The sequence below is a fragment of the Lycium barbarum genome, chromosome 3 (genome assembly GCF_019175385.1).
Source record: "Lycium barbarum isolate Lr01 chromosome 3, ASM1917538v2, whole genome shotgun sequence".
Classification (NCBI taxonomy): domain Eukaryota; kingdom Viridiplantae; phylum Streptophyta; class Magnoliopsida; order Solanales; family Solanaceae; genus Lycium; species Lycium barbarum.
Window position 1 is genome coordinate 15,534,199 of NC_083339.1, and position 24,241 is coordinate 15,558,439.

The window sequence follows — 24,241 nt, forward strand, 5'->3', positions numbered from 1 at the left end:
CTCTTGGAAAACAGATTAAATTGCCATTTGTTGCATCTCATTCACAAACATGTATGTCGTTTGATATTATCCATAGTGATCTTTGGACATCTCCCGTTTTGAGCTCTTCAGGCCACAAATATTATGTTTTGTTCTTGGATGATTACTCTAATTGACATTTCCCTTATCAACTAAGTCTCAAACGTTACCCACTTTATTAGTCTTTCGAAATTTCATTCGCACTCAATTTGAACGGGAAATAAAGAACATTCAATGTGATAATGGTTGGGAATTTGATAACGGTCCATTCTGGGAGTTTTGTAAATCTAATGGCTTGTCTTTTCGCCTTTCCTGTCCTCATACCTCATCACAAAATGGAAAGGCCGAAAGAAAAATTCGAACAATAAACAACATGGTTCGTACTTTACTCACTCATGCGTTTTTACCTCCTTCGTTTTGGCATCATGCATTACAACTGGCCACCTACCTCCTCAACATTCTTCCTCATAAAGGATTAGCCTATCAATCTCCTCTCAAAGTACTCTATCACAAAGACCCATCCTATTCTCATCTTCGGGTGTTCGATTGCCTAAGTTACCCCCTATTCCCATCTAATACCATTAACAAGCTTCAACCCCGTTCCACCCCATGTGTGTTCTTAGGCTATCCATCCCATCATCGTGATTACAAATGTTATGATTTATCATCCAAAACAATCATCATAAGTCGTCATGTCGTGTTCGATGAAACCCAATTTCCTTTTGCTAAGCTACATACTCCCTTATATCATCACCATTATGACTTTCTGGATGATGAACCCTCTCCTTATGTAATCCACCACTTATCCTCGCAAACCAGCCCACCTTCCAGCGACCATACTCCGCTGCCCACTGGTCCTAGCAACCCACCACCCACGGCCACATCTGCCTCACCCTCAGCTGTTACCGCTAGCCCCACTGTCCAGCCCCCGTCCGCCACAGTCCACTGTCCTCTCCCAGTCCAAAGATCACTAGGATTCAACTTGGTATTGTCAAGCCTAACCCAAAATATAGCTTCATCACTCATGCGTCTAAATCTCCTCTTCCTCGTAACCCCGTGTCTGCCTTACGTGACCCGAATTGAAAAATGGCTATGGAAGATGAATATAAGGCTCTTATTAAAAATCAGACGTGGGAATTAGTACCTCGCCCACCTAATGTGCATGTTATTCGGTTAGACATAAAGAATGCTCTGACGGCTCCTTTGAGAGGCATAAAGCCCGACTTGTAGGTGATGGAAAAACTCAACAGGTTGGCGTGGATTGTGGTGATACTTTTAGCCCGGTGGTGAAACCGGTGACCATCCGCACTGTTCTCAGTCTAGATGTCTCTAATGCTTGGCCTATTCACCAACTTGATGTGAAAAATGCTTTCTTACATGGTGAACTCGAGGAAACTGTCTACATGCATCAACTCGTATGTTTCCGAGACCCCACACATCCTGACTATGTATGCTTACTAAAGAAGTCCTTCTGTGGCCTCAAGCAAGCTCCCCGAGCCTAGTACAAACGATTTGCTGACTATGTTTCTAGTATTGGTTTCACCCACAGCAAGTCTGATCATTCTCTGTTCATCTACCGAAAAGGTATTGATATGGCGTATTTTCTTTTGTATATGTATGATATCATCTTAACTACCTCCTCTAATGATATTCGCAAGTCTATCATGACACTTCTCAACTCTGAATTTGCTATGAAGGATTTGGGACCACTCAGTTATTTCTTAGGAATAGCAGTTACTCGTTATGCAGGTGGTTTATTTTTATCTCAAAAGAAGTACGCCGAAGAGATCATAGAACGAGCTAGCATGTCATCTTGTAGGCCAAGTGCCACTCCAGTTGACACCAAACCGAAGTTAAGTGCCACCTCTACCTCACCGTTTAAGGATCCTTCACTTTATCGCAGCCTGGCAGGTGCTCTGCAATATCTCACGTTCACGAGACCAGACATTTCGTATGCTGTGCAACAGATTTGTCTATTCATGCATAACCCGATGGAGGTCCACATGAATGATCTCAAACGTATTGTGCGCTATATTAAGGGCACCCTTGATCATGGTTTGCATCTTTATCCATCTAAACCCACCACTCTCATTTCGTATACGGATGCAGATTGGGGTGGTAGTCTGGATACCAGGCGTTCGACTTCTGGTTATTGTGTCTTTCTTGGTGATAATCTCATTTCTTGGTCCGCCAAGCGGCAGGCCACCATGTCTCGATCTAGTGCGGAGGCCGAATATCGAGGGGTAGCCAATGTTGTTGTTGAGTCTTTTGGATACGCAATCTGCTTCTAGAACTTCATTGTCCAATACAAAAGGCTACGATGGTGTACTGTGATAATGTTAGTGTCATATATCTATCTGGCAATCCTGTTCAACATCAATGCACTAAGCATATCGAGATGAATATTCACTTCGTCCGTGAACAAGTTGCTCGTGGTCATGTACGTGTCCTACATGTCCCATTGCGCTATCAGATCACGGATATATTTACTAAAGGTCTTCCCTTGGTTCTATTTGAAGATTTTCGCGACAGCCTAAGCGTCCGCAAACCTTCCGCTTCGACTGCGGGGGTGTGTTAGAGTATGTAAATATTTAGTTACCATCTTTATTGATGTAAATATATTAGAAGAATATTTAGTTACCATTATGGTTAGGTGTATATTTAGTTACCTTCATTATAGCCTAGGATCTTTGTATATATACACAAGTTGACAAAGATTAATGAAGCAGAGTATTACCTTCTTACAGTTTGAAGGAATTCTTAGGGTGCCATATTATCACATTAGGAATAGTAGTTTAGTCCTCTCAAGTAGCCAGCAACTTTAGCATTACAATTCCATCGTCCATGGATATTCTTGTTATTTATAGAAGATTAAACCATAAAAACTTAGGTAAAAGAAAGTTGAGGAGACATTTTATTTAATTAAAGAATGCAAATAGATGGAGGTTTTTTTATAACTCATGAAATGATAATGATAGTCTTAAAGGTTACTAAAGAGACTGAAATGCAATAAACTGTAGTTAATGTTGAGTAATTGCAAAAAATGAGTTATGTAGATTGAGAGTTATTTTTAAAAGTGAATTTTTTTTTTATTTTTTTTTAATAGCACATAGGTGTAGGAAAATATAATAGAAAATTCAAAAAATTGAGAAAAAAGATGAATAACATTAGAGGTCATAGAGAGATGTCACATCACCTTGTCTATACCTAGCTTTATAATATATATTGATTTGTAGCTGGTTCCACTTTTCTTTCTACGTTCAGATAATGCATTTAATATGGAGACTGCATTTCATTGTATTGATTTTTGTAGGTATTATTTTTTTCCCTTTTTACCTTCAGTTCAACTTAGTTTCTTTTGGTTCACAGATATGTTGCAAAGAGTTCTTTGTATGTGGGTTAGAATAAATTGAAGTGGGAATGAAGTGTGTGGTTCAGGGGATTATTCAGAGTTTTTAGACTCAAGTAAGTTGTTGGAACAACGACAAAAACTCCTTCTGTCTCTCTATTTTTCTTTTTAATAATTAGGAAGGTATGTTACTTGCAGACTGATCCTGCCAACTTATGGTGTTGAACGAAACAGTTTGTGGCAACTGATTATTGAAAAGATTTTGACAGTGCTAATCATAAGCAGCATGTTGAGGTCTTAGAAATTCTGCCTTAAGATTTTCTCAATTACATTGAAATGTTGGGAAAAGTTTACTCTAACAAATTTATGAGTTATACATAAGTAGAGAGTTGAGAGGAAAGGTTTCTTTTCTAGGGTACACCCAAGGACAAATTCAGTGTGGATGGAGTACTTTTGTGATCACAAGTTTTCATTGCTGCAGAAAAGTAAATAGACTTAATCACCTCTATTTTGAAAGTTCACAGAGTGATATGTTACTCACTGATTTCTTGTGGTGATGCATCATTATATGAGATTGATTTTTAGCAGATTATATATTTTTATTTTCATTTCCTCTATGTTAATTTTCAGGGCTCATTTTACAACTTCATAAAAATATCGATGATAATAATTATGCAGCATGATTAATCTGTTTTAGCACAAATATTTCTATTCGTGCAATAATTAATGAAGTTATGAAATTTCAATTCCACCTTTGTATTTTTACACTCCTTTAATCATCTTAATTGTATGTAATTTATATTTATTTTCTTTATATTTCATGATTGCCTTATTGATCATTTCAAAAGCATTCAGTCGACTGCGCGAAGCACTGATAAATTCACTAGTTTGTATATAACTGGGGTACTGTATTCATCATATCACATATGAATACATATTTGTTGGGTGGATTTACTGATTGCACAGTTATTAAAGGTGATTGTGAATGGATATTTAATTATTTATAGATACCAAAGTGTATTGTAATGTTGTACTTGATGATGCAACAAGAAAGACGAGTAAGCATTGAGGAATTTGCTAGAGACTTGGTAATGTTTTAATCAAAGCATATCGATAAGGCTCAAATTATGCTTGCATTCTTTTCTTTTATTATATCTTGTAGACTTTGTTCTTCGATGCATATAAATGGTCTGAAGCTTTAATATGTTGAAAGCAAATATCTTCTCAGCGTTGATTTCTGAGTATTTTGACGTTGTGCAAATAAGATAAACAACGATTTCAAGTATCAAAATAGGCATACATACATCTCAGGTATTGGTAATGGTTATGGAGGGATAGTTTGACAAATAGTCACTTCACTTACATTTTATTGCACCAAAATAATTAAATTACTATTTGTAATCATTCAATTTAACCTAAGTATCATAGAAAGACATAAACTACATTGTATTACAAAAAATTGCTAAAATTTTGCCTAAGTATCAAAGAAAGTCAATATTTTCCGCCAAAAGTCAACTTTCTGTAAATATCATATAAATGTCACTTTATTTCCTCTTAATGATTTTCTGTGATACTTAGATAAAATTGAGTAACTTTTGGTTACAAAATAAAGTTTGACGACTTTCATGATACATAGGTAAAGTTCATGGCATCGATCCTCGAAGTGTAGTCCTTTGCCAGGAGCCGATTTTATATATCGAGAACGCGGACAACTACATCCCAATGACTATCATAGGGAGAATCCATAAACTGACTTACAACATCACAGAAAAAGAAATGGCAGGTCTAGTCATTGAAAGATAATTCAACTTACCAACCAGCCGCCTATATCTTCCGGGATCACTAAGTGGCTCCCCATGTCCTGGCAGGAGTTTAGCATGCGGATCCATAGGAGTGTCAATGGATATACATCCCATCATTCATGTCTCCTCAAGAATGTCTAATGTATACTTGCGTTGCGAAATAATAATACCTGACCTGGATTGGACAACCTCAATACCTAGAAAATATTTCACTCCGCCGAGATCTTTAGTCTGGAAATGCTGAAAGAGATGTTGCTTTAAATTAGTGCTGCCATCTTGATCATTTCTAGTTATAACGATATCGTCAACATAAACGACAAAATAAATACACAGATTTGGAGCAGAATGTAAACACAGAGTGATCTTCTTCACTGCGAGTCCAAACTCCTAAATTACTATGCTGAATTTACCAAACCAAGGTTTGAGGAGAATGTTTCAAACCATAAAGTGACCGATGCCATCGACACACCAGATTAGACTCCCCCTGAGTAACAAAGCCGGGTGGTTGCTCCATATAAACTTCCTCCTCAAAATAACCATGGAGAAAAGCATTCTTAATGTCTAACTGATAAAGAGGCCAATAGTGGACGTCAACCATGGATAGAAAAAAAATGGGCATATGCTATTTCAGCCACAAGAGAGAAAGTATCATTGTAATAAAGCCCAAATATCTGCGTATACCCCTTTGCAACAAGGCGAGCCTTAAGCCGATCAACTTGGCCATCTGGATCAACTTTGATTGCACAAACCCAACGACAACTAACAATAGATTTACCTGAAGGAAGAGAAACAAGCTCCCAAGTACCACTCGCATGTAAAGCAGACATCTCGGCAATCATCGCTTGTCGCCATCCTAGATGAGAAAGTGTTTTAGCTGTAGACTTAGGGACAGAGATAGAGGACAATGATGATACAAAAGCATAATGGGATGAAGATAGACGATGATAACTTAAAAGGGTATAATGGGGGTTAGTAATATGAGTGGACCGTATACCTTTTTGAAGTGCAATTGGTTGATTAGGAGGAGACAAGTCTGCAGTAGGGGCAAGGTCCAGTGCAGGACATGAATCATCTGGGCCTGATGCTGGACGTGGATGACGATGATAAGTCAGGAGTGGCGGCACTCTGGATGGAGATGTATAAGTAACAGTAGATTTCTCAAAAATCGACGTGGGTAAGACTGGTGGCACTGTGGATGGAGATGTAGAAGTAACAGTAGATTCCTCAAAATTCGGTATAGGTAAGGCCTCAGATATGTCAGAATGATCAGAAGAAGATGTAATGTAAGGTCGAGACTCAAAAAATGTGACATCAGCTAACATAACGTACTGACGAAGATCAGGTGAGTAGTACTCTCCCTTTTAAACACGAGAATAACCAAGAAAGACACATTTGAGAGCACGAGGGTCTAATTTATCTTTCCCAGGGATTAAGTTATGAACAAAACATGTGCTCCCAAAGAAACGAGGGGGAAGAGAGTATAGAGGTGACTGAGGAAACACTACTAAATAAGGAATTTGATTCTGAATGGAAGATGAGGGCATCTGATTAGATAAATAGCAAGATGTGAGAACTGCATCGCCCTAAAAATGCAGCAGAACATAAGAGTGAATGAGAAGAGTGTGAGCAGTCTTAATGAGGTGCCTATTCTTCCTCTCTGTTATCCTATTCTGCTGAGGTGTGCATGGACACAATGTCTAATGAATAATTTCTCGATGAGTCATAAGTTGCTGAAACTGGGAGGACAAATATTCTAAGGCATTATCACTACGAAATGTACGAAAAGAGACACCAAATTGATTTTGCATTTCAGCACAAAAACTCTTGAATATAGAAAATAACTCAGAACAATCTTTCATTAATAAAATCCAAGTACATTTACCCAAAAACATTAAAAGCAACAAATCCTTTAATGTGATTTCGATCGCCACTAAATCAGTACCAGATAACCATTAAATCAATACCAAAACTACTAAATTAAATCACAAGTACAACTCAACCTCTTTTGAACAAAAACAGCATCAAAACTAAATTAGATCACCACCAAACCAGTATAAAACTGCTGAATTAAATCACAAGTAATTAACAATATAAAATAAAAAGAATAGAAAAGAGAAATTGTACTTACTCGCATAAAAATCTAGGGAAGATGTTTGTAAATAATATGATTATGCATGCGAGTATGTAGATATGCAGAGAACCTTTCGACGGTAAATGACGGTTGATTTGTTCGCCAAGTAGCTCTATATCCCATTTTAGGGTGTCGGCCTTTCTCTGCATTTCGTTCCCAAGTGAAGAAAGATTTTTTTTTTCCTAATAATTAAATTTCTAAGTTCCTTAGTAGCCAGAAATTCCTTTTCTCGCAGTAGAGCTTCTACTTTCTTCTTTGCCGTTATCGCCTTCTAAATGATAATTAAGAATATATAAAATAATATTAATCTGTGCAAGAATATGATAGTGGCTCCTATCAACTTACTCTCACCACACTTTTGGCTCGTTGAAAAACCATTTGGAGCACTAGAAATGGCAAAAGAGAATGTAGACAATGTGATGATAAATTTGAGGAGGTCAAACAAATTCTGATTTGATTTGATCATTCTTGGTTAATAATTTTTCAAATCTAATTCTAACCCTATCGAGATCGGCACGTGTCGAAGCTATAAACCCTCCTTCTCCTTTACGCAACATCCATGTCTTGCTTTTGAAATGGCTGGTCTTGAATGACAACATCCATGTCTGGTTGTGCAAATGGAAGAAAAATATTCTCAAAAAAGTGGCCAGAAAAATACTTGAGGGTGTTTGACTAAGCTTATAAGCTCTTTTCGGCTTATCTACGCATTTGGTAAAAATAAAAGTACTTATAAGCTAAAATTAAGTCATAAGTTGGTCTCCCCAACTTATTATTTTTGAGCTTATAAGAACTTTTAGTTTAACTAAAACTTTTATTATTATATCCCTAGTATTATTTCGTAATCCCTGAAATACCTTTATTCTAATAAGACCCTAATCCTCTCCATCACGTCACTTTCTCACCCCACGTCCTTAAAATCAAGCAGCTTTCCTCTAACAAGGTTAAAAACATACGAGAATTTCAGTAACGCAAACATCGAAAATTCAGAAAATCAAGGAGATAATACCCTTGGATGGCTGCTCGTGATTTGATTGCTCAAGATATTTATAATAGTTGAATGGTTTGATTTAAGCAGCAACAAGCAGAATTTCATTATTTGCATATGTGGTTCTTCTATTCAAATATTGTGTACTATTTGAGCATGTTATACTAACAAACTTTAGTATAATTATTAACTATTTTTTTATAGCTTATGATTGTAATTTAGCTTATCATAAAATAACTTATATTCACAAGAAATAATTTTATCTAATTAATTTTTTATTAAAAATAAAACGAGGATAAATTATTTCGTATTTTAATTAATTTGGTATTTAAAAACATATAAAAATAATGTTCTTATTAGTGTAAACAACTTTAAGGGCATTTAAGTCATTGTAACAGAAAAATGCTTATCAGCACTTTTTTTGACAAATATTTCAGCAGCTTATCATCAGTTTCAGCACTTTTATCCAAACGCGTAACTACTTATTTATCAAATCAACTTAGCACTTAAAAATACTTATCAGCTATTTAAATCAACTAAGTCAAACGGGCTCCTTATCTGTTTGAAAAAAAAAATTGACAAGCGCTATGTTAGGGTTTTGGGGGTCGAAATTTTCAGGGATTTGGTCGTCGGAATGTTCTCTACCCTGTGGTGGTTTCGCATTTGGCACAAAATCCACGGAGAGAAAGTGACACAAAACAATCACTGGAATTGAGGCATGGGGCTATGATGGTTTTTTTTTTCTTTTTTGAATGTTAATCACCAATGCTTTGATACCATGTGAGAAATTATGGGAGACAAATATTATTGAATTGTATATCTACAACATTACATCGATTCCTATTTATAGGCAGTATTTATCCCAATCATTTTTTATGCAGGATAATATATGTGAATCCTATTCCTATGCATATTTTAACAATTCTCATTAAGCATAAAAAATTAGATTCAAATTTTCAATCATATATATTATTAATAAATAAGGAATCATGCAGTACATAATTTCAAACTTCCAAGCTATTGAAGATTAAGCTCTTCAACTAAATCTTCAGCTCAAAAGTTTTATAATTTGCTAATATGACAAAGTAATGATATATTTACCCAAAACATTAAAAGCAACAAATCCTTTAATGTGATTTCGATCGCCACCAAATCAGTACCAAAACTACTAAATTAAATCACAAATACAACTCAATCTCTTTTGAATCAAAACATCACCACCAAATCAGTACAACACTGCTAAATTAAATCACAAGTAATTAACAATATAAAGTAAAAAGAATAGAAAAGAGAAATTGCACTTACTCGCATAAAAATCTGGGGAAGATGTTTATAAATAATATGATTATGCATGCGAGTATGCAGATACGCAGAGAACCGTTGGACGATAAATGATGGTTGATTTGTTCACCAAGTAGCTCTATATCCCATTTTAGGTTGTCGGCCTTTATCTACATTTCAATCCCAAGTGAAGAAAGATTTTTTTGTTCCTAATAATTAAATTTCTAAGTTCCCTAGTAGCCAGAAATTCGTTTTATCGCAGTAGAGCTTCTACTTCATTCTTTACCGTTTTCGCCTTCCAAATGATAATTAAGAATACATAGAGTAATACTAATCTGTGCAAGATTATGATAGTGACTCCTATCAACTTACTCTCACCACATTTTTGGCTCGTTGAAAAACCATTTAGAGCACTAGAAAGGGCTAAAGAGAAAGTAGAGAATGTGATGATAAATTTGAGGAGGTCGCACAAATTCTGATTTGATTTAACAATTCTTGGCTAATAATTTTTCAAACCTAGTTCTAACCCTATCGAGATTGACACTTGTCGAAGATATAAACCCTCTTTCTCCTTTACTCAACATACATGTCTGGATTTTGAACTAGCTGGTCTTGAATGACAACATCCATGTCTGGTTGTGCAACGTGAAAGGAAAAGAAGAATCTCTCGAAAAAGTGGCTAGAAAAATGCTTATTTTTTTAAAACAAATCTGAAAGGCGCCATCTTAGGGTTCTGGATCTAAATTTTTAGGGATTTGGTCGCCGGAGTGTTCCCTACCCTCTTTCTTCTTTACTCAACATCCATGTCTGACTTTTGAAGATATTGGTCTTGAATGACAACATCCATGTCTGGTTGTGCAACGTGAATGGAAGAAAAACAAATCTCAAAAAAATGGCTACAAAAATGCTTATTTGTTTGAAAAACAAAATCTGAAAGGCGCCATCTTAGGGTTCTGGGGTCCAAATTTTCAGGGATTTGGTCGTCGGAGTGTTCTCCCAGCAGTTATATCTTCAATAATCAGTTGTCACTTTAGAAAATCTTGAACCCTGAGATGATCAGGACAGTACCCAACTTGTAAAGGTTCAAACTTTACATGTGCAAAAGTTACAACTGAAGCAAAAAGACATAATGATAATAAGAAACACAAGAATAGATACCAACCACATTTTTACTAAATCGTAGAAAAGAGAAATGCACTTACCGGCATGAAAATCTCCCCCAGATGAAACTCAATGGAGCAATGTTTGTCAAGAATACGAGTAAGCATACAATTATGTAGAGATGCGTAGAAATATTCGACGATAAAAGACGGTTAATTTTTTCGATGAGAAGCTCTATGTCCGATTTAAGGGTGTCGCCCTTACTTTGCATATCATTCCCAAGTGAACAAAGATCTTGTTACTTAAATTAATGGACTTCCAAACGAAAATTACCAATATAAATAAAAATACTAATCCGTGGAACAATATGATACGGGTTGCTAGAAGCTTACTCTCTTTACACTTTTGGGTCGTATATATACCATTTAGAGTAGTTGTAACGACAAAAGTGAAGGTAGATAATGAGAAGATAAACTTGAGTAGGTTGAATAAATTTGATTTGATTTGGATATTTTTGGCAAATAATGCTTCATACCTACTCCTAACTCTATCTAGATCCGCACGCCTTGAGGCTATAAAACCACTTTCACCTTTCTCAATATCCATGTCTGAGATGAAGGAGAAAGGTTGGAATTGGTATTGAAGGAAAAGAGGGAAATATTAGTCGGTTTAACCGTAATTGTCTTGTTGAAGGACGTAACGGCAAGGAATAAATTAAAATTTCTACTTAAAGAAAAAGAGTTTCTTGCTACTAAGGAATATAAGAATTTAACTATTGAGGAAATAAAGCTTTCTTCATTTGGGGATGAGATGTAGAAGAAGGGCGACGCCCTAAACTGCAATATAGAGCTACTTGGCTAACAAATCAACAATCCTTTATCGTCGCAAGTTGCTCTACAAATCTACAAAATCGTATGCATATTCATATTATTTACAAACTGCATCCCAGTGGTTCTTTTAGTCTTGGTCTTGGGCTTGGTCACTACCCAGTGTAATCCCACAATAGTGGGGTCTGGGGAGGGTAATATGTACGCAGCCTTACCCCTACCTGGGTAGGGAGGCTGTTTCCGATTGACCCTCGGCAACTCAATAAACTTAAATGCTATCACTTGTGATATCATCATAAAGTGTGTTATAAATTTTGTGATGATCTTAGAATATTTAGTTCTTTCTTCGTCTTTTGTAATTTCATTTCAAGTTAATTTAAAAAGTTCATTTCTCCAATTGTGAAAGCATGGTGTTGTAAAGTTTCAGCCATTATGGGCGTTTGAAACAAGCAGATATTCTTCTTTCTCTTTGTGTTTTTTTTTTTTTATCTTTTTAATAATATAAACATCTCTTATATATATGAGTTTTAAGGTAATCTGCTGGTTTAATTGTATTCCATAAACTTTCTTGAAATGATGTAGTATTGCAAGCTTTGTTTATCAAATCTACTTACTCATGTTATCCCATCTTGCTAACTTTCTAAAATAAATCCCAAAATATTTAATCTTTAGCTACTTTCAACAAGATCAAAGGCGCAGTAAAATAAACATAGACACCAAAACAAAAGCAACAAAAAATGAGAAAAGGGTGCACGAAATCCATTCTTATATTTATTTATTTTTTAAAAAGTTATCCAAAAGGAAAACAACAAACATGACTACAACCTTTAATTAACAAGCAGGGATCAATGATAAGTATCTAGACAAATCACAAACAAACACAAAGGTTGATTTTGTTTTAAATATAAACGAGAAAAAATAAAACAAGGAGCAGACTTGTGTAAAAAAAATGCAACTTAACCCAAAAGTTGAAGGGGAAAAAAAACTTAGCTTAATCAAACTAACAGAGACACATTAAAAAGGCTCCATATTATGCTTTGAACACACCATAAATGAAATATATGAAAGAGAAACGGACCTTAACAATCAATCTTCTTCAAATAACAACGAATTCCAGCTACAAACAATTTGGCTGGAGGACCTTGTTAATTGACTAGGGTTTTTAACTATGTGTGTGTGTGTGTACACATATTTTACGTGAGTCCTTGGATCTAGAGACAAGGAACGACTCATATTAACTCATGGACTACCTCCTTTTTTTATGTCTTGGGCCCAAAATACTTTTAGCCTTGGCGAAAATGAGCTACTCTTTGGACCGAAAAATAAATGGGCTTCAGCCTTGTCCCTAAATGAGCCCATCTTTGGTCCCTACAAACTCAGTCCAATATACTATATGTATGTAATTTATTTATTATTTTAAAATGCACATACCAATTAAAATGGACAAAGTTGAAAAGTAGAACTATGTTTTGGTATTTTCATAAGAAATAAAAAAAAATCAAATAAAGTAAAAGTCCAAGTTAAAAACCCAAAAATAAATAGATAATTTGGACAAAAATTAGGTATTTACAGGAACCAAAAGTCATTCAATTTTATCTAAATATCACAGGAAGTCATTAAGAGGAAACAAAGTGACATTTTAAAAAATACTTACGCAAAGTTGAAAGTGACATTTTAAAAAATACTTACGCAAAGTTGACTTTTGGCAAAAAATATTAATGACTTTCTTTGATACTTAGGCAAAAATTTAGCGATTTGTTGTAACACAATATAGTTTATGTCTTTCTATGATACTTAGGCAAAATTGAATGATTACAAATGATAATTTAATTATCTTAGTGCAATAAATTATAAATAAAATGACTATTTGTTAAACTATCCCTCTGCATAACAATTACCAATACCTGAGAAGTCTATATGCCTATTTTGGTTCTAAATAGGTGGTATTTGTGTTGTGCTCGAACATATGCTCGAAAACAGGGATAGACTTATAATTAATTTAGTGGTGCTCCAACACCCGTTAAACTCGACGCAGACTGGGTATAGACTGGGTATAGTTATATAGAAAATATATGAAAATTAGGTATAAAAACTCAAAAAGCACCCTAGAAACCAAATACGCAGTTGGGTGCTCTGGTTTCCAGGTGGAACTTTAAAGTTTTAAGTGATTGGGGAACTTGGGTTTGAATCTCCACTTAGGATTTTATTTTCATTAATTTTAATGAGGCGCCCACGACCCTTATTTGCATACATCATATTAAAGTTTCAGACAATTTACATGCACGAAATCGTTGTTTATATTATTTGCACAACTACAAAATACTCAAAAATCGACGCTGAGAAGATATTTGCATACATCATATTAAAGCTTCAGACAATTTACATGCACTGAAGAACAAAGTTCTACAAGATATAATAAGAGAAAAGGATACAAGCATAATTTGAGGTTGTTATGCTTCGATAAAAAAACACTATCAAATCTAGCAGGTCATTGGCACTTTTGCCCCTATTTTGTGCTGGTCTTTAATTTTAGCCCTTCAATGCAAACAATTTTCTCGAGAGGCATAAGTTTATATTTTCGTATCGTAATATCGTACAAGTTATGCCCCCGCCCTTAAAGAACTTATGCCCCGCTAAGCATAAGTTCGATTGCTAAGGGCAGCCAGCCCGTTTGAAAGGAAAAAGTGCAAAACCTTCCCTAGGGGATTAGTCCGGCAATAAAGTGAGCTGAACACTTATGCGGTTGAACCCAAAACCACTTTTCTAAAGGGGACTTTTTGCCGAAATTTTGAATTTATGATAAATGAATGACTTTGCAAAAATTAAACCTTCTTAAGCAAAAATAATACATTAGTCACACGTTGAAGCTCGTAGGTCAACTGTATTCTACGGATCCTTAATACTAGGGTGCTTAAAACCTTCCCTAGAGGATCACCAGAACCCTTACCTCGAACTCTGGTCCAAAAAGGATTTTTCTCTTGCTTGATAAACCATTTTAAACCCGATTTTTCTAATTTTCCTTAAATAAATTAGGTGGCGACTCTAAAATACTAAAATCCAATTAGAGCTCCAACAACCTCTTAGTAGCTTTTATTGGCCCGCGTAAAAGTGAACCGTAACACATGTGCAAAAATTACAATTGAAGCAAAAAGGAATAATGATAACAAGAAACACAAGAATAGCTACCAACCACATTTTTACCAAATCATAGAAAAGAAAAATGCAATTACCGGTATGAAAATCTCCCCCAGATGAAATTTAATGGACCAATGTTTGTCAAGAATACGAGTAAGCATACAATTATGTAGAGACGCCTAAAAATGTTCGACGATAAAAGACGGTTAATTTGTTCGCTCAACAACTCTATGTTCGATTTGAGGGTGTCGCCCTTACTTTGCATATCATTCCCAAGTGAACAAAAATCTTGTTCAGTAATAATTAAATTCCTAATCTCCTTAGTAGCTAGAATTTGTTTTTCTTGTAGTAGAGCTTTTGCTTCATTCCTTGCATTAATGGACTTCCAAACGACAATTACCAATATAAATAAAAATTTCAATCCGTGGAACAATATGATACGGGTTGCTAGAAGCTTACTCTCTTTACACTTTTGGGCCGTATATATGCCATTTACAGTAGTAGTAACGGCAAAAGTGAAAGTAGATAATGAGAAGATAAACTTGAGTAGGTCGAACAAATCTGATTTGATTTGGATATTTTTGGCTAATAATGCTTCATACCTACTCCTAACTCTATCTAGATCCGCACGTCTTGATGCTACAAAACTTCCTTCACCTTTCTCAATATCCATGTCTGAGATAAAGGAGAAAGGTTGGAATCGGTATTGAAGGAAAAGAGGGAAATAATGTAAAGAATATTTGGAGGGAAGAAAAGGATTGAGTATTTATAAGAGTTGAGAATTGTGGAGGGAAAGGTTAAAAAAGAAAGAGAGGGAACGTGGTGAAGAATGTGGAAATGAGAAAATACGCGGGAGTATTTGAAAATTTTAGAAGGAAATAGGAGAACATTTTTTTTTCCTATTGTGTAAAGAACATGAGTAATTAATTATTTTTTCTACGGAAAAGGACAAAAATAATTACCCGAAATGACCTAATTTGTACCCTCACTACATTTTAGGGTGTCAGCCTTCCTCTGCATTTCATTCCCAGGTGAAGAAAGTTTTTTTTCCTCAATAATTAAATTTCTCAGTTCCTTAGTAGCCAGAAATTCCTTTTTCTCGCAGTTTAGCTTCTACTTCCTTCTTTGCCATTATCGCCTTCCAAATGATAATTAAGAATAAGTAGAATAATACTAACCTGTGCAAGATTATGAAAGTGGCTCCTAGCAACTTACTCTCACCACACTTTTGGTTCGTTGAAAATCCTTTAGAGCACTAGAAATGGCAAAAGAGAAGGTAGACAATGTGATGATAAATTTGAGGAGGTCGCACAAATTCTGATTTGATTTGATCATTTTTGGCTAATAATTTTTTAAACCTAGTTCTAACCCTATCGAGATCAGCACGTGTCGAAGATAAAAACTCTCCTTCTCCTTTTCTCAATATCCATGTCTGGCTTTTGAACTTGCTGGTCTTGAATGACAACATCCATGTCCGGTTGTGCAACGTGAATGGAAGAAAAAAAATTCTCAAAAAAGTGGCTAGAAAAATGTTTATCTGTTTGAAAACAATTCTGAGAGGCGCCATCTTACGGTTCTGGGGTTCAAATTTTCAGGGATTTGGTCGCCGGAGTGTTCTCCCAGCAATTATATCTTCAATAATCAGTTTTCACTTTAGAGAATCTTGAACCCTGAGATGATCAAGACAGTACCCAACTTGTAAAGGTTCAAACTTTACATGTGCAAAAGTTACAACTGAAGCAAAAAAGGAATAATGATAACAAGAAACACAACAATAGATACCAACCACATTTTTACCAAATCGTAGAAAAGAGAAATGCACTTACCGGCATGAAAATCTCCCCCAGATGAAACTCAATGGAGCAATGTTTGTCAAGAATACGAGTAAGAATACGATTATGTAGAGACGCCTAGAAATGTTCGACGATAAAAGACAGTTAATTTTTTCGCTCAGCAGCTCTATGTCCGATTTGAGGGTGTCACCCTTACTTTGCATATCATTCCCAAGCGAACAAAGATCTTGTTACTTAAATTAATGGACTTCCAAACGATAATTGCCAATATAAATAAAAATACTAATCCGTGGAACAATATGATACGGGTTGCTAGAAGCTTACTCTCTTTACACTTTTGGGTTGTATATATACCATTAGAGTAGTAGTAACGGCATAAGTAAAGGTAGATAATGAGAAGATAAACTTGAGTAGGTCGAACAAATCTGATTTGATTTGGATATTTTTAGCAAATAATGCTTCATACCTACTCCTAACTCTATCTAGATCCGCACGTCTTGAGGCTATAAAACCTCTTTCACCTTTCTAAATATCCATGTCTGAGATGAAGGAGAAAGGTTAGCATCGGTATTGAAGGAAAAGAGGGAAATAATGTAAAGAAGATTTTGGAGGGAAGAAAAGGATTGAGTATTTATAAGAGTTGAGAATTATGGAGGGAAAGGTTAAAAAAAAGGAAGAGAGGGAGCGTGGTGAAGAATGTGGAAATGAGAAAATACGCGGGAGTATTTGAAAATTTTAAAAGGAAATAGGAGAACATGTTTTTTTTTTTAAAAAAAATCCTATTTATTTCACTCTCTCTCTAATTTATTACTTCACTTACTAAATTTATCTACAAGAGTTAATAAAAATGGAGACTTTTTAATTGTACAAACCCGAGGATGATAAAAGGGAATTTCTTGGTTTGAAATCATGTCATTCTTGAACTAATCACCTAGATTCCCATGCTAGGCTAAGTAACCAACCCCAAATGCTAATCTTTCCTCTATTTCACAAATGGGGTACAACTAGATTTCTTGAAATTGGGAATTTATAAGAAAGGAATTTTAGTTATGACTTGTGTGATGAAATTAGCAATAAAACCCGGATTATTGGTCCATGAAAATCTAGTTGGGTATAAATTCCGATTTACCCTTAAAACCTAAAACTTTGTATAAAATTTCTAGAATTTTACTTTTGTTCACTTGGACTTGTTGACCTTCCTAGACCCTCCGTCGCGAGGCACGGTTCGGGAATGAGAAGACGAAGATGTGAGGACCCCACCGCCTGGGTCGCCCAGGACCGGTGAGTAGACCCCTTGCGGGCCCCCTCCATGACATGCATGCTTGACATACTGGGGTATTGTAGCAAGGATACACGTGTCCGCACGATAAACCATCTTCACGCTGCAGCTCTACGGGTATCGAACACGCGACCTCCATGCCCTTTACATTCCCCTGAGGGAATCGCCTCTTACCAATTGAGTTGTTCAATTGACACGAGTTCTCTATTCTTCCTCTTTCCGTTCTAAGGAAAAAATGAGACGGGTTATGGAGAGAAAGGAACTTGAGATGCTTTGAGAGTAGGGCAGGGCCAACGACAAAGAACAGTTCAACACTTCAACTGCCTTTGGTTACTTCATTGTGGTGTAAAATGAATATATAGAGAATGCTGACAATCTCATATTTAATTAGCTTCCTCCAGGATTCAATGGGAATGTTTATGTGCTTTTGTTGTACACAGTGCAGCACCGACTTACTGCAGCCGAGTTAATGAAATTTTATCTTCTATTGAATAAAAAATGAAATGAATGAAAGCGAAAAACTTTTCTGGAGCATAAAACAAAGGAGAGTTTTCTTGAACACCCTTCATATACAGAGTCAATTAAAAGGCACTCAGGTATTTTCCATGTTTTTGAAATAATAAATCAAAATCAAATAAGTACCTGTTGATTAATGTGATGAAGTCCTCAATTCCATCTGCCGACGGATTATTTGGGCCGCTGAGGAGAACACTTCCCCTTTATCATATATCCCTACAATGCTTCATTTGCAAATTTCACTCTCTCGTTTATCAGTCCTCTTTGTATGCACAGCTGTAGATCTTTTGGCATCACCATGTTGCAATCACAACGCCAAATCCATCTGCTTCTTCTGTCTTTTCTGGTATATCTCTCTCAACTTGGAGGTATTACAGTAAATAACACAAGAAATATTTAGATTCAAACTCCTTAAGTGGTTCACTGTGACCTTGCCCAAGATTTGGAAGGGTAGTGGTGGATTGAACCTTTTCTGGCTTACTGTCTACTTCTTCCGGTTCGCTTTGCTTGATCTTGGAATGTAGGTTTATGGATTTGAGAAAGTTTATTTTGGGAGAAAATTATGGGAACTCCAACCACTCCATGCAAGTTATGTTAAATGTGGAATACAAAGCAACAAACCAGTATTTGAAACCAGAAGGTTGTGACAATGCGAGCAGGAGGAGCTATTGTGAACTAAAAGTCTTTTTCAAAATTTTTATTATTATCCTGTTGGATGGTCAAAATAGTTTTCTTTTAACACTTCCATCTCTTTGGCTTGCAGTTTATTTCTGGTTGTGGTAAGTTTGCTGAAGGCACTGCAGAACAAATGTATCAATCACTGTGTGTGACACTAGGTTCTTTGCCAAAGCCAATTCGAGTATATTGCGGTCATGAGGTAATGTGTGCATGCTGTTATGATAACTTTTAAAGAAAGAATTATTCTGTGTCATCATATAGTGTTCTTAGATCAGATTTTGGATTCTGTGCATCAACAGTTAACTCTCTCTAATGTGCCACATTTGCACAACTTTCATTAGGACCACTGAGGAAGTTAGGACACTTGATAACAGAATGAAAAAGTGAGCAAGACGTGTTTAGATTGCCCTATCTTTGTCCATATGTTAAGAACTAGAGCCACTTTAGCTCCTAAGTTCTAGTTTATCTTTATAGTACATAGAAATAATTTCTCATTTTTACCGATCAAAAGAATTTCTCTTTTAATTTTCCCCGTCTTTAGACTTTGGTGTACCAGTTATGACAGTTTTCTGTGCCTTCAGTACGATGAGCACTTTTGTTGAAAGGAAGGACAAATGAAAAATTTAAACAATATCCACCTTGGATGTACTCGCACACATGTAAAAAGCTCTCTCTAGATGTGTATACAGTATATCACATGTATTTTCCCTGCAAAAGTATTGTATGATTTCTGTTGCGAAAAGATGTCATCAACTGTAAGACACTGCTGCATTTGTAATGAACCTCCGATAAAAAGATACTTTTAGTAGTTTTGATTCCAAAACTTATTAGGTATTTGCATATGCATGATGCCCATGGTCGCTACTCTACGTCAGAATTGTTCTCTTACTTTAGATCTTTGTATCTATATCCCTCCCCCCCCCCCCCCCCCCCCCCCCACACACACACACAAGAGTGAGACCGTTTGAGCTTCAGAGAACTTAAACCCCTCCCCCATATTCTCCAACGTCTGCTCTCCAATCAGTAAAAATTCAGTGTGATTGTGGTCTCTCCTTCATATGCTTGAACTAAAGGTAGCTCCAGGCTAAGGTGACCTGCACATACATATATGATTTTATCCAGCACGCAAATTAAACTTCTTTTCCACAAACAATTTTGAATGCATTACTATTCTCCTTTCATATTGAAGTACTTGTTCGTGTGGTGTTAGAATTTCTCTAACATGACTTTCATTTTGGGTTTTAGCAGCAATTCTATTATCTGAGGAAATTCTAATGCTTGTTAAATGATTTGCAGTACACAGTAAAAAATTTGCAGTTTGCTTTGACAGTCGAACCTGGCAATGCCCAAACTGCACAAAAGTAGGCGTGGGCTGAGCATCAGAGAAGAGTAGGCCTTCCAACTATTCCAAGAATTTGGGAGTAACCCATTCATGCAGGTTGATCTTCCAGAGGTTCAGGTATGTTAGTTCTGTAAAATACCTCTTATTGCATTTTAGAGAAAGAAGAAATACTTCTTGCTAAAATTAGCATAAAGTCGTGACCAAAGGGTGTGATCTAGTGGTCAACTGAGATGAAAATCATGGGAGACTCAATCCCAGCAACGACAAAAAGTGCTAGGCGGTTTATTTCCATCTGCCTAAGCTTTGTTGGGCAAAGTTAACGGTTCCTGTTGCAGGTGGGAGATAGAAAATGTCCGGTGGAATAGTCGAGGTGCACGCAAGTTGACCTTTGCATTACTGTTATAAAAAATGTTAGAAGAGTCAATGGGACAGTATATTGAGTGCGTATCTCCTTGTCTGCATGTGCCACAAAACCTTCTTTAACAGGGATTTTTTGCTTGCTACACAGGATAAAGTCGGATGCAAGTTTCCTGTTGAAGCCTTGCATGAAATTAGGCAACGAAAGGATAGTTGGAAGGGCTGAATAATAACGCGAGCACAAGTGTAATGCTTTTTTCATGTTTGTGCATCTAATAAGGTGGAAATGTTACAGACAAAATCAATTCGAACTGTGTGTTGGAAGAGTTCATTTCCATTGTTATGTTGCCTTTCAACTTCATAATCCTGACATTTAATTTTGACTGTATCTGTGTATGAGAGTGGTCGCGGCTTTGCTTGGTTTAGACTCAAATCCTGGTTAATTTAGTGTCTAATGATGTCATAATCTCTTGAAAATTTTGGCAAATCACCTTTCAAGAGTGAAGTTCCCTTTCAATCATTTTCTTTTGAGCAAGTCCATTCATAGGAGGAAATTAGTTTTGTTTGGGCACGGAACCAAAATGTGTGTGTGTGTGTTTTTAACACACAACAAAACAACACAACCAATTAATCATTTACAATAATCCCAAAATCAATTCCCCAAAACTATCTCCAAATTTTCATAATAAATAAAAGCTATTATGGAGAACCCAATTTGGGGTCTGTGCGGGCACCTACCTATTCCCACCTAGTAGGAGAACCCTTTCCCAAAATTACACATTTAAATCTCAACTTGAACATCACAACAATAGAATCGTTTTTACATTACAATATAATCAAGCGAAATACAAAAGTTCGTCTACAACCATTTCCCAAGAATCTGATCTAGACTATTATAAGAGCTTCTAAGATACAGATACAAATAGACAAATACATGAATGACAACCCTGTTTAGAATGAGAATAATAGAGTCTTCAAGATAGCCCCGGCATGTCCTCGGATGCTACTAATCACGAACTCAACCTGAAACAATCTACACCCCAAAAAGGGTGTAGCAAGAGTAGCATCAGTACAACCCTCGTACTGGTAAGTATCATAGGCCGACAACGATTACAAAAATCATAACATCAATAGAGAATAATAGCTAAGTATGACAGGCAAATATTTAGTCAATCAACAGTTTATAACGGGGAGGTTTTGTTACATCCCGTGTTTTCATGCATTGGAAAGCGTGTGAGTTAAATGACATTAGCAACGGAAAACGAGGTTATCCCCCAAGCTTATAGGTAGTTAGAGTGATGACAGATGTGTCATAAGAATTAGAAGTTAAACAAATCGAAGAAAAATAAGTTTCGTTGAGGTTTGAAATTTATTTGAATGAAATACGGTCCAAGCTATAATACCTCGTATTTTTGGACTAGAAAAATTGGACCGTCCCAACATGAGCAAATTTACTCGAGCCCAGAGGATTTGGTCATATTCAAGCATGAAAATCAAGAACTCGGTGTACACAAGGAATGAAGTCCCGAAATGATTTAAGACGAAAAAGTGTGACGACGATGATTGCAAATAATATTTTGTGTGTACCAAAAGGGGCTATGAACTAGTGCTATGTCACATGATTATGACAATGAGTATATAAAGTGTACTAAAAATGGTTGCTATTTAAGTGAATTAAGATCAAGAAATTAATAATGTGGGTAAGTAGTTAAATGTTGGATCGTAGTGGAAGACAAATATTATTAAAGGAATGCTTGGATTAGTTTTAGGGGACAGCATGTCCATGTAGCAAGAAAATGGTCACAATTATTAATGCTAATGTGGCTTTAGTCAATTAAAAGGGGGCACTAAGATATGCAAATGGAAGTCACGAGTCATGCACATTAAAGTGCATAATGACACGTACAAAGAAAGGGCTTATTCCTTGAATTCCAATTCATACTCTTTTGGTATTTTGCTATAAGAATTGTAGCTGGATGTTTTTATATAAATTATTTTGACCTTCTTATCTTATCATATATACTTACCAAAATAGCATAAGCCACGACTTGAGAGGCTTTCTAATAATAGCTAAGGTATGGTCTCTTAAGAAAAGCAAGCAGTAACGTTTTCTTCTGTTGAGCGGATCGGAGATTTCTTCAAAGTAAAGTAAGATGGAAGAAGAGTAGTTCTAAGCATATAAGGTAATAATTCTCCAATTCTTGATATATTTATGTTCGTCCAGAACATAGCTAAATTGTGGGATGAGAAATACGGAATTAATAGCGGGAAATCGTATATGTTGTTGTTGGTGCTGTTTTGGCTAGGTAGGAGTTATATCAAATTAATTATGGTGAATTAGATGAATCATTGTTGGAATTAAGATTGGTACTATTATTGTTGGATTGGTTGTTGTCGTTGTTGTTATGGTTGTTGTTGTTGATTTGGAGACATAGTAGAAACAGAGGAGATGCAGTCCGAATTTTTGTAAACCGAAACCCTCGTCAATATACGGCTTATATAAGTTGATATGTTGAGTTCATAGAATATGACTAAGGAGATATTTTCAATTTAGGTTTGGGTAAAAAGGCGAGCGTCAGAGCAAGGGGTTCATGTGGGCATCGACTTGGTAAAAAAGAAAATGTATGTTAAGGTTATCCTTTCTTTTATTTTGGCATGACCCATGATAGAACGAAACGTAAAAGAATGTTGCTCCATAATGATTCTACTCTTTGAACGTTAGAGAAGTTTACTCTTTGACATTCTTATGATTGAGCTTCCAAGCATACTGTTCCTCAAGTTCCTAAGTCCCGAAGGGGCATGTACAAGGTTTAACATTTTCATACATTTCTTGATTGATTCCAAGTCCCGAAGGGGGCGTATGATTATGATGACTAGAGAGTCACTCCGAAGGGAGTTTCGAGTCTTAAAAGTTTTGTCATGCATTATTCATATGTATATACATATTTATACACTTATGTATCATGATTTTATGGGGAAGGGGAAGGGCTATGGCGTTATATACGCAAACCACCTGATTAGCTGGTATATGATGATTATGATGCCCGAAGGGGCCTATATGATATGATGCCCGTCGGGGCGAAGCTCGAAGGAGCAAATGGATAAAGGTACATATACATATATAAATGTTTTCAAAAGTACATTCTGCATATTCATGGTCCGTAGAGACAGTCACAGGTACAAGTTGACTCTTACATTCTTCTTATCATTTGAGTATTGATATTCCATTTCTGCCTTACATACTCGGTACATTATTAGTACTGACGTCCCTTTGCCTGGGGGCGCTGTGTTTCATGCCACACAGGTGTACACAAATGAGTAGAGGACTCTTGCTGTAGGAGGTTCCCAGGATATCTGGACTAGTGAACTCCATTTCTATTCGGAGTATTGCCAAGTCGGAGTGCGTATGTTTACATATATATGTCATATGCATTATGGGTACGTCGGGGCCCTGTCCTGACTTATTTTATGGTATTTTGGTCCATGTTAGAGACTTTGCAGACAGTGTTTTGGGTATGGTGTGTCAAGATGTCGACAGTGTCTATAACAGTCATGTAGATCTGCATATTCATATGTAGTCTTCACACGAAGAGTTTTACTGAGTTTACGATAAATTGATAGCAAGTATGAAATGAATGGTTTATGGG

General features: G+C 36.0%; 1 protein-coding gene and 1 pseudogene across 1 annotated transcript; both read left to right on the forward strand.

The window, feature by feature from the left end:
• Positions 1-1,104: 1,104 nt before the first annotated feature.
• LOC132630378 (uncharacterized mitochondrial protein AtMg00810-like) lies at positions 1,105-2,309 on the forward strand. The gene is made up of 3 exons (XM_060345960.1): positions 1,105-1,182; positions 1,269-1,433; positions 1,716-2,309. Exons 1-3 carry the CDS (start codon positions 1,105-1,107, stop codon positions 2,307-2,309), a joined length of 837 nt encoding a protein of 278 aa, XP_060201943.1.
• Positions 2,310-18,962: 16,653 nt separating this feature from the next.
• LOC132630379 (hydroxyacylglutathione hydrolase cytoplasmic-like) lies at positions 18,963-21,049 on the forward strand (annotated as a pseudogene).
• Positions 21,050-24,241: the final 3,192 nt, after the last annotated feature.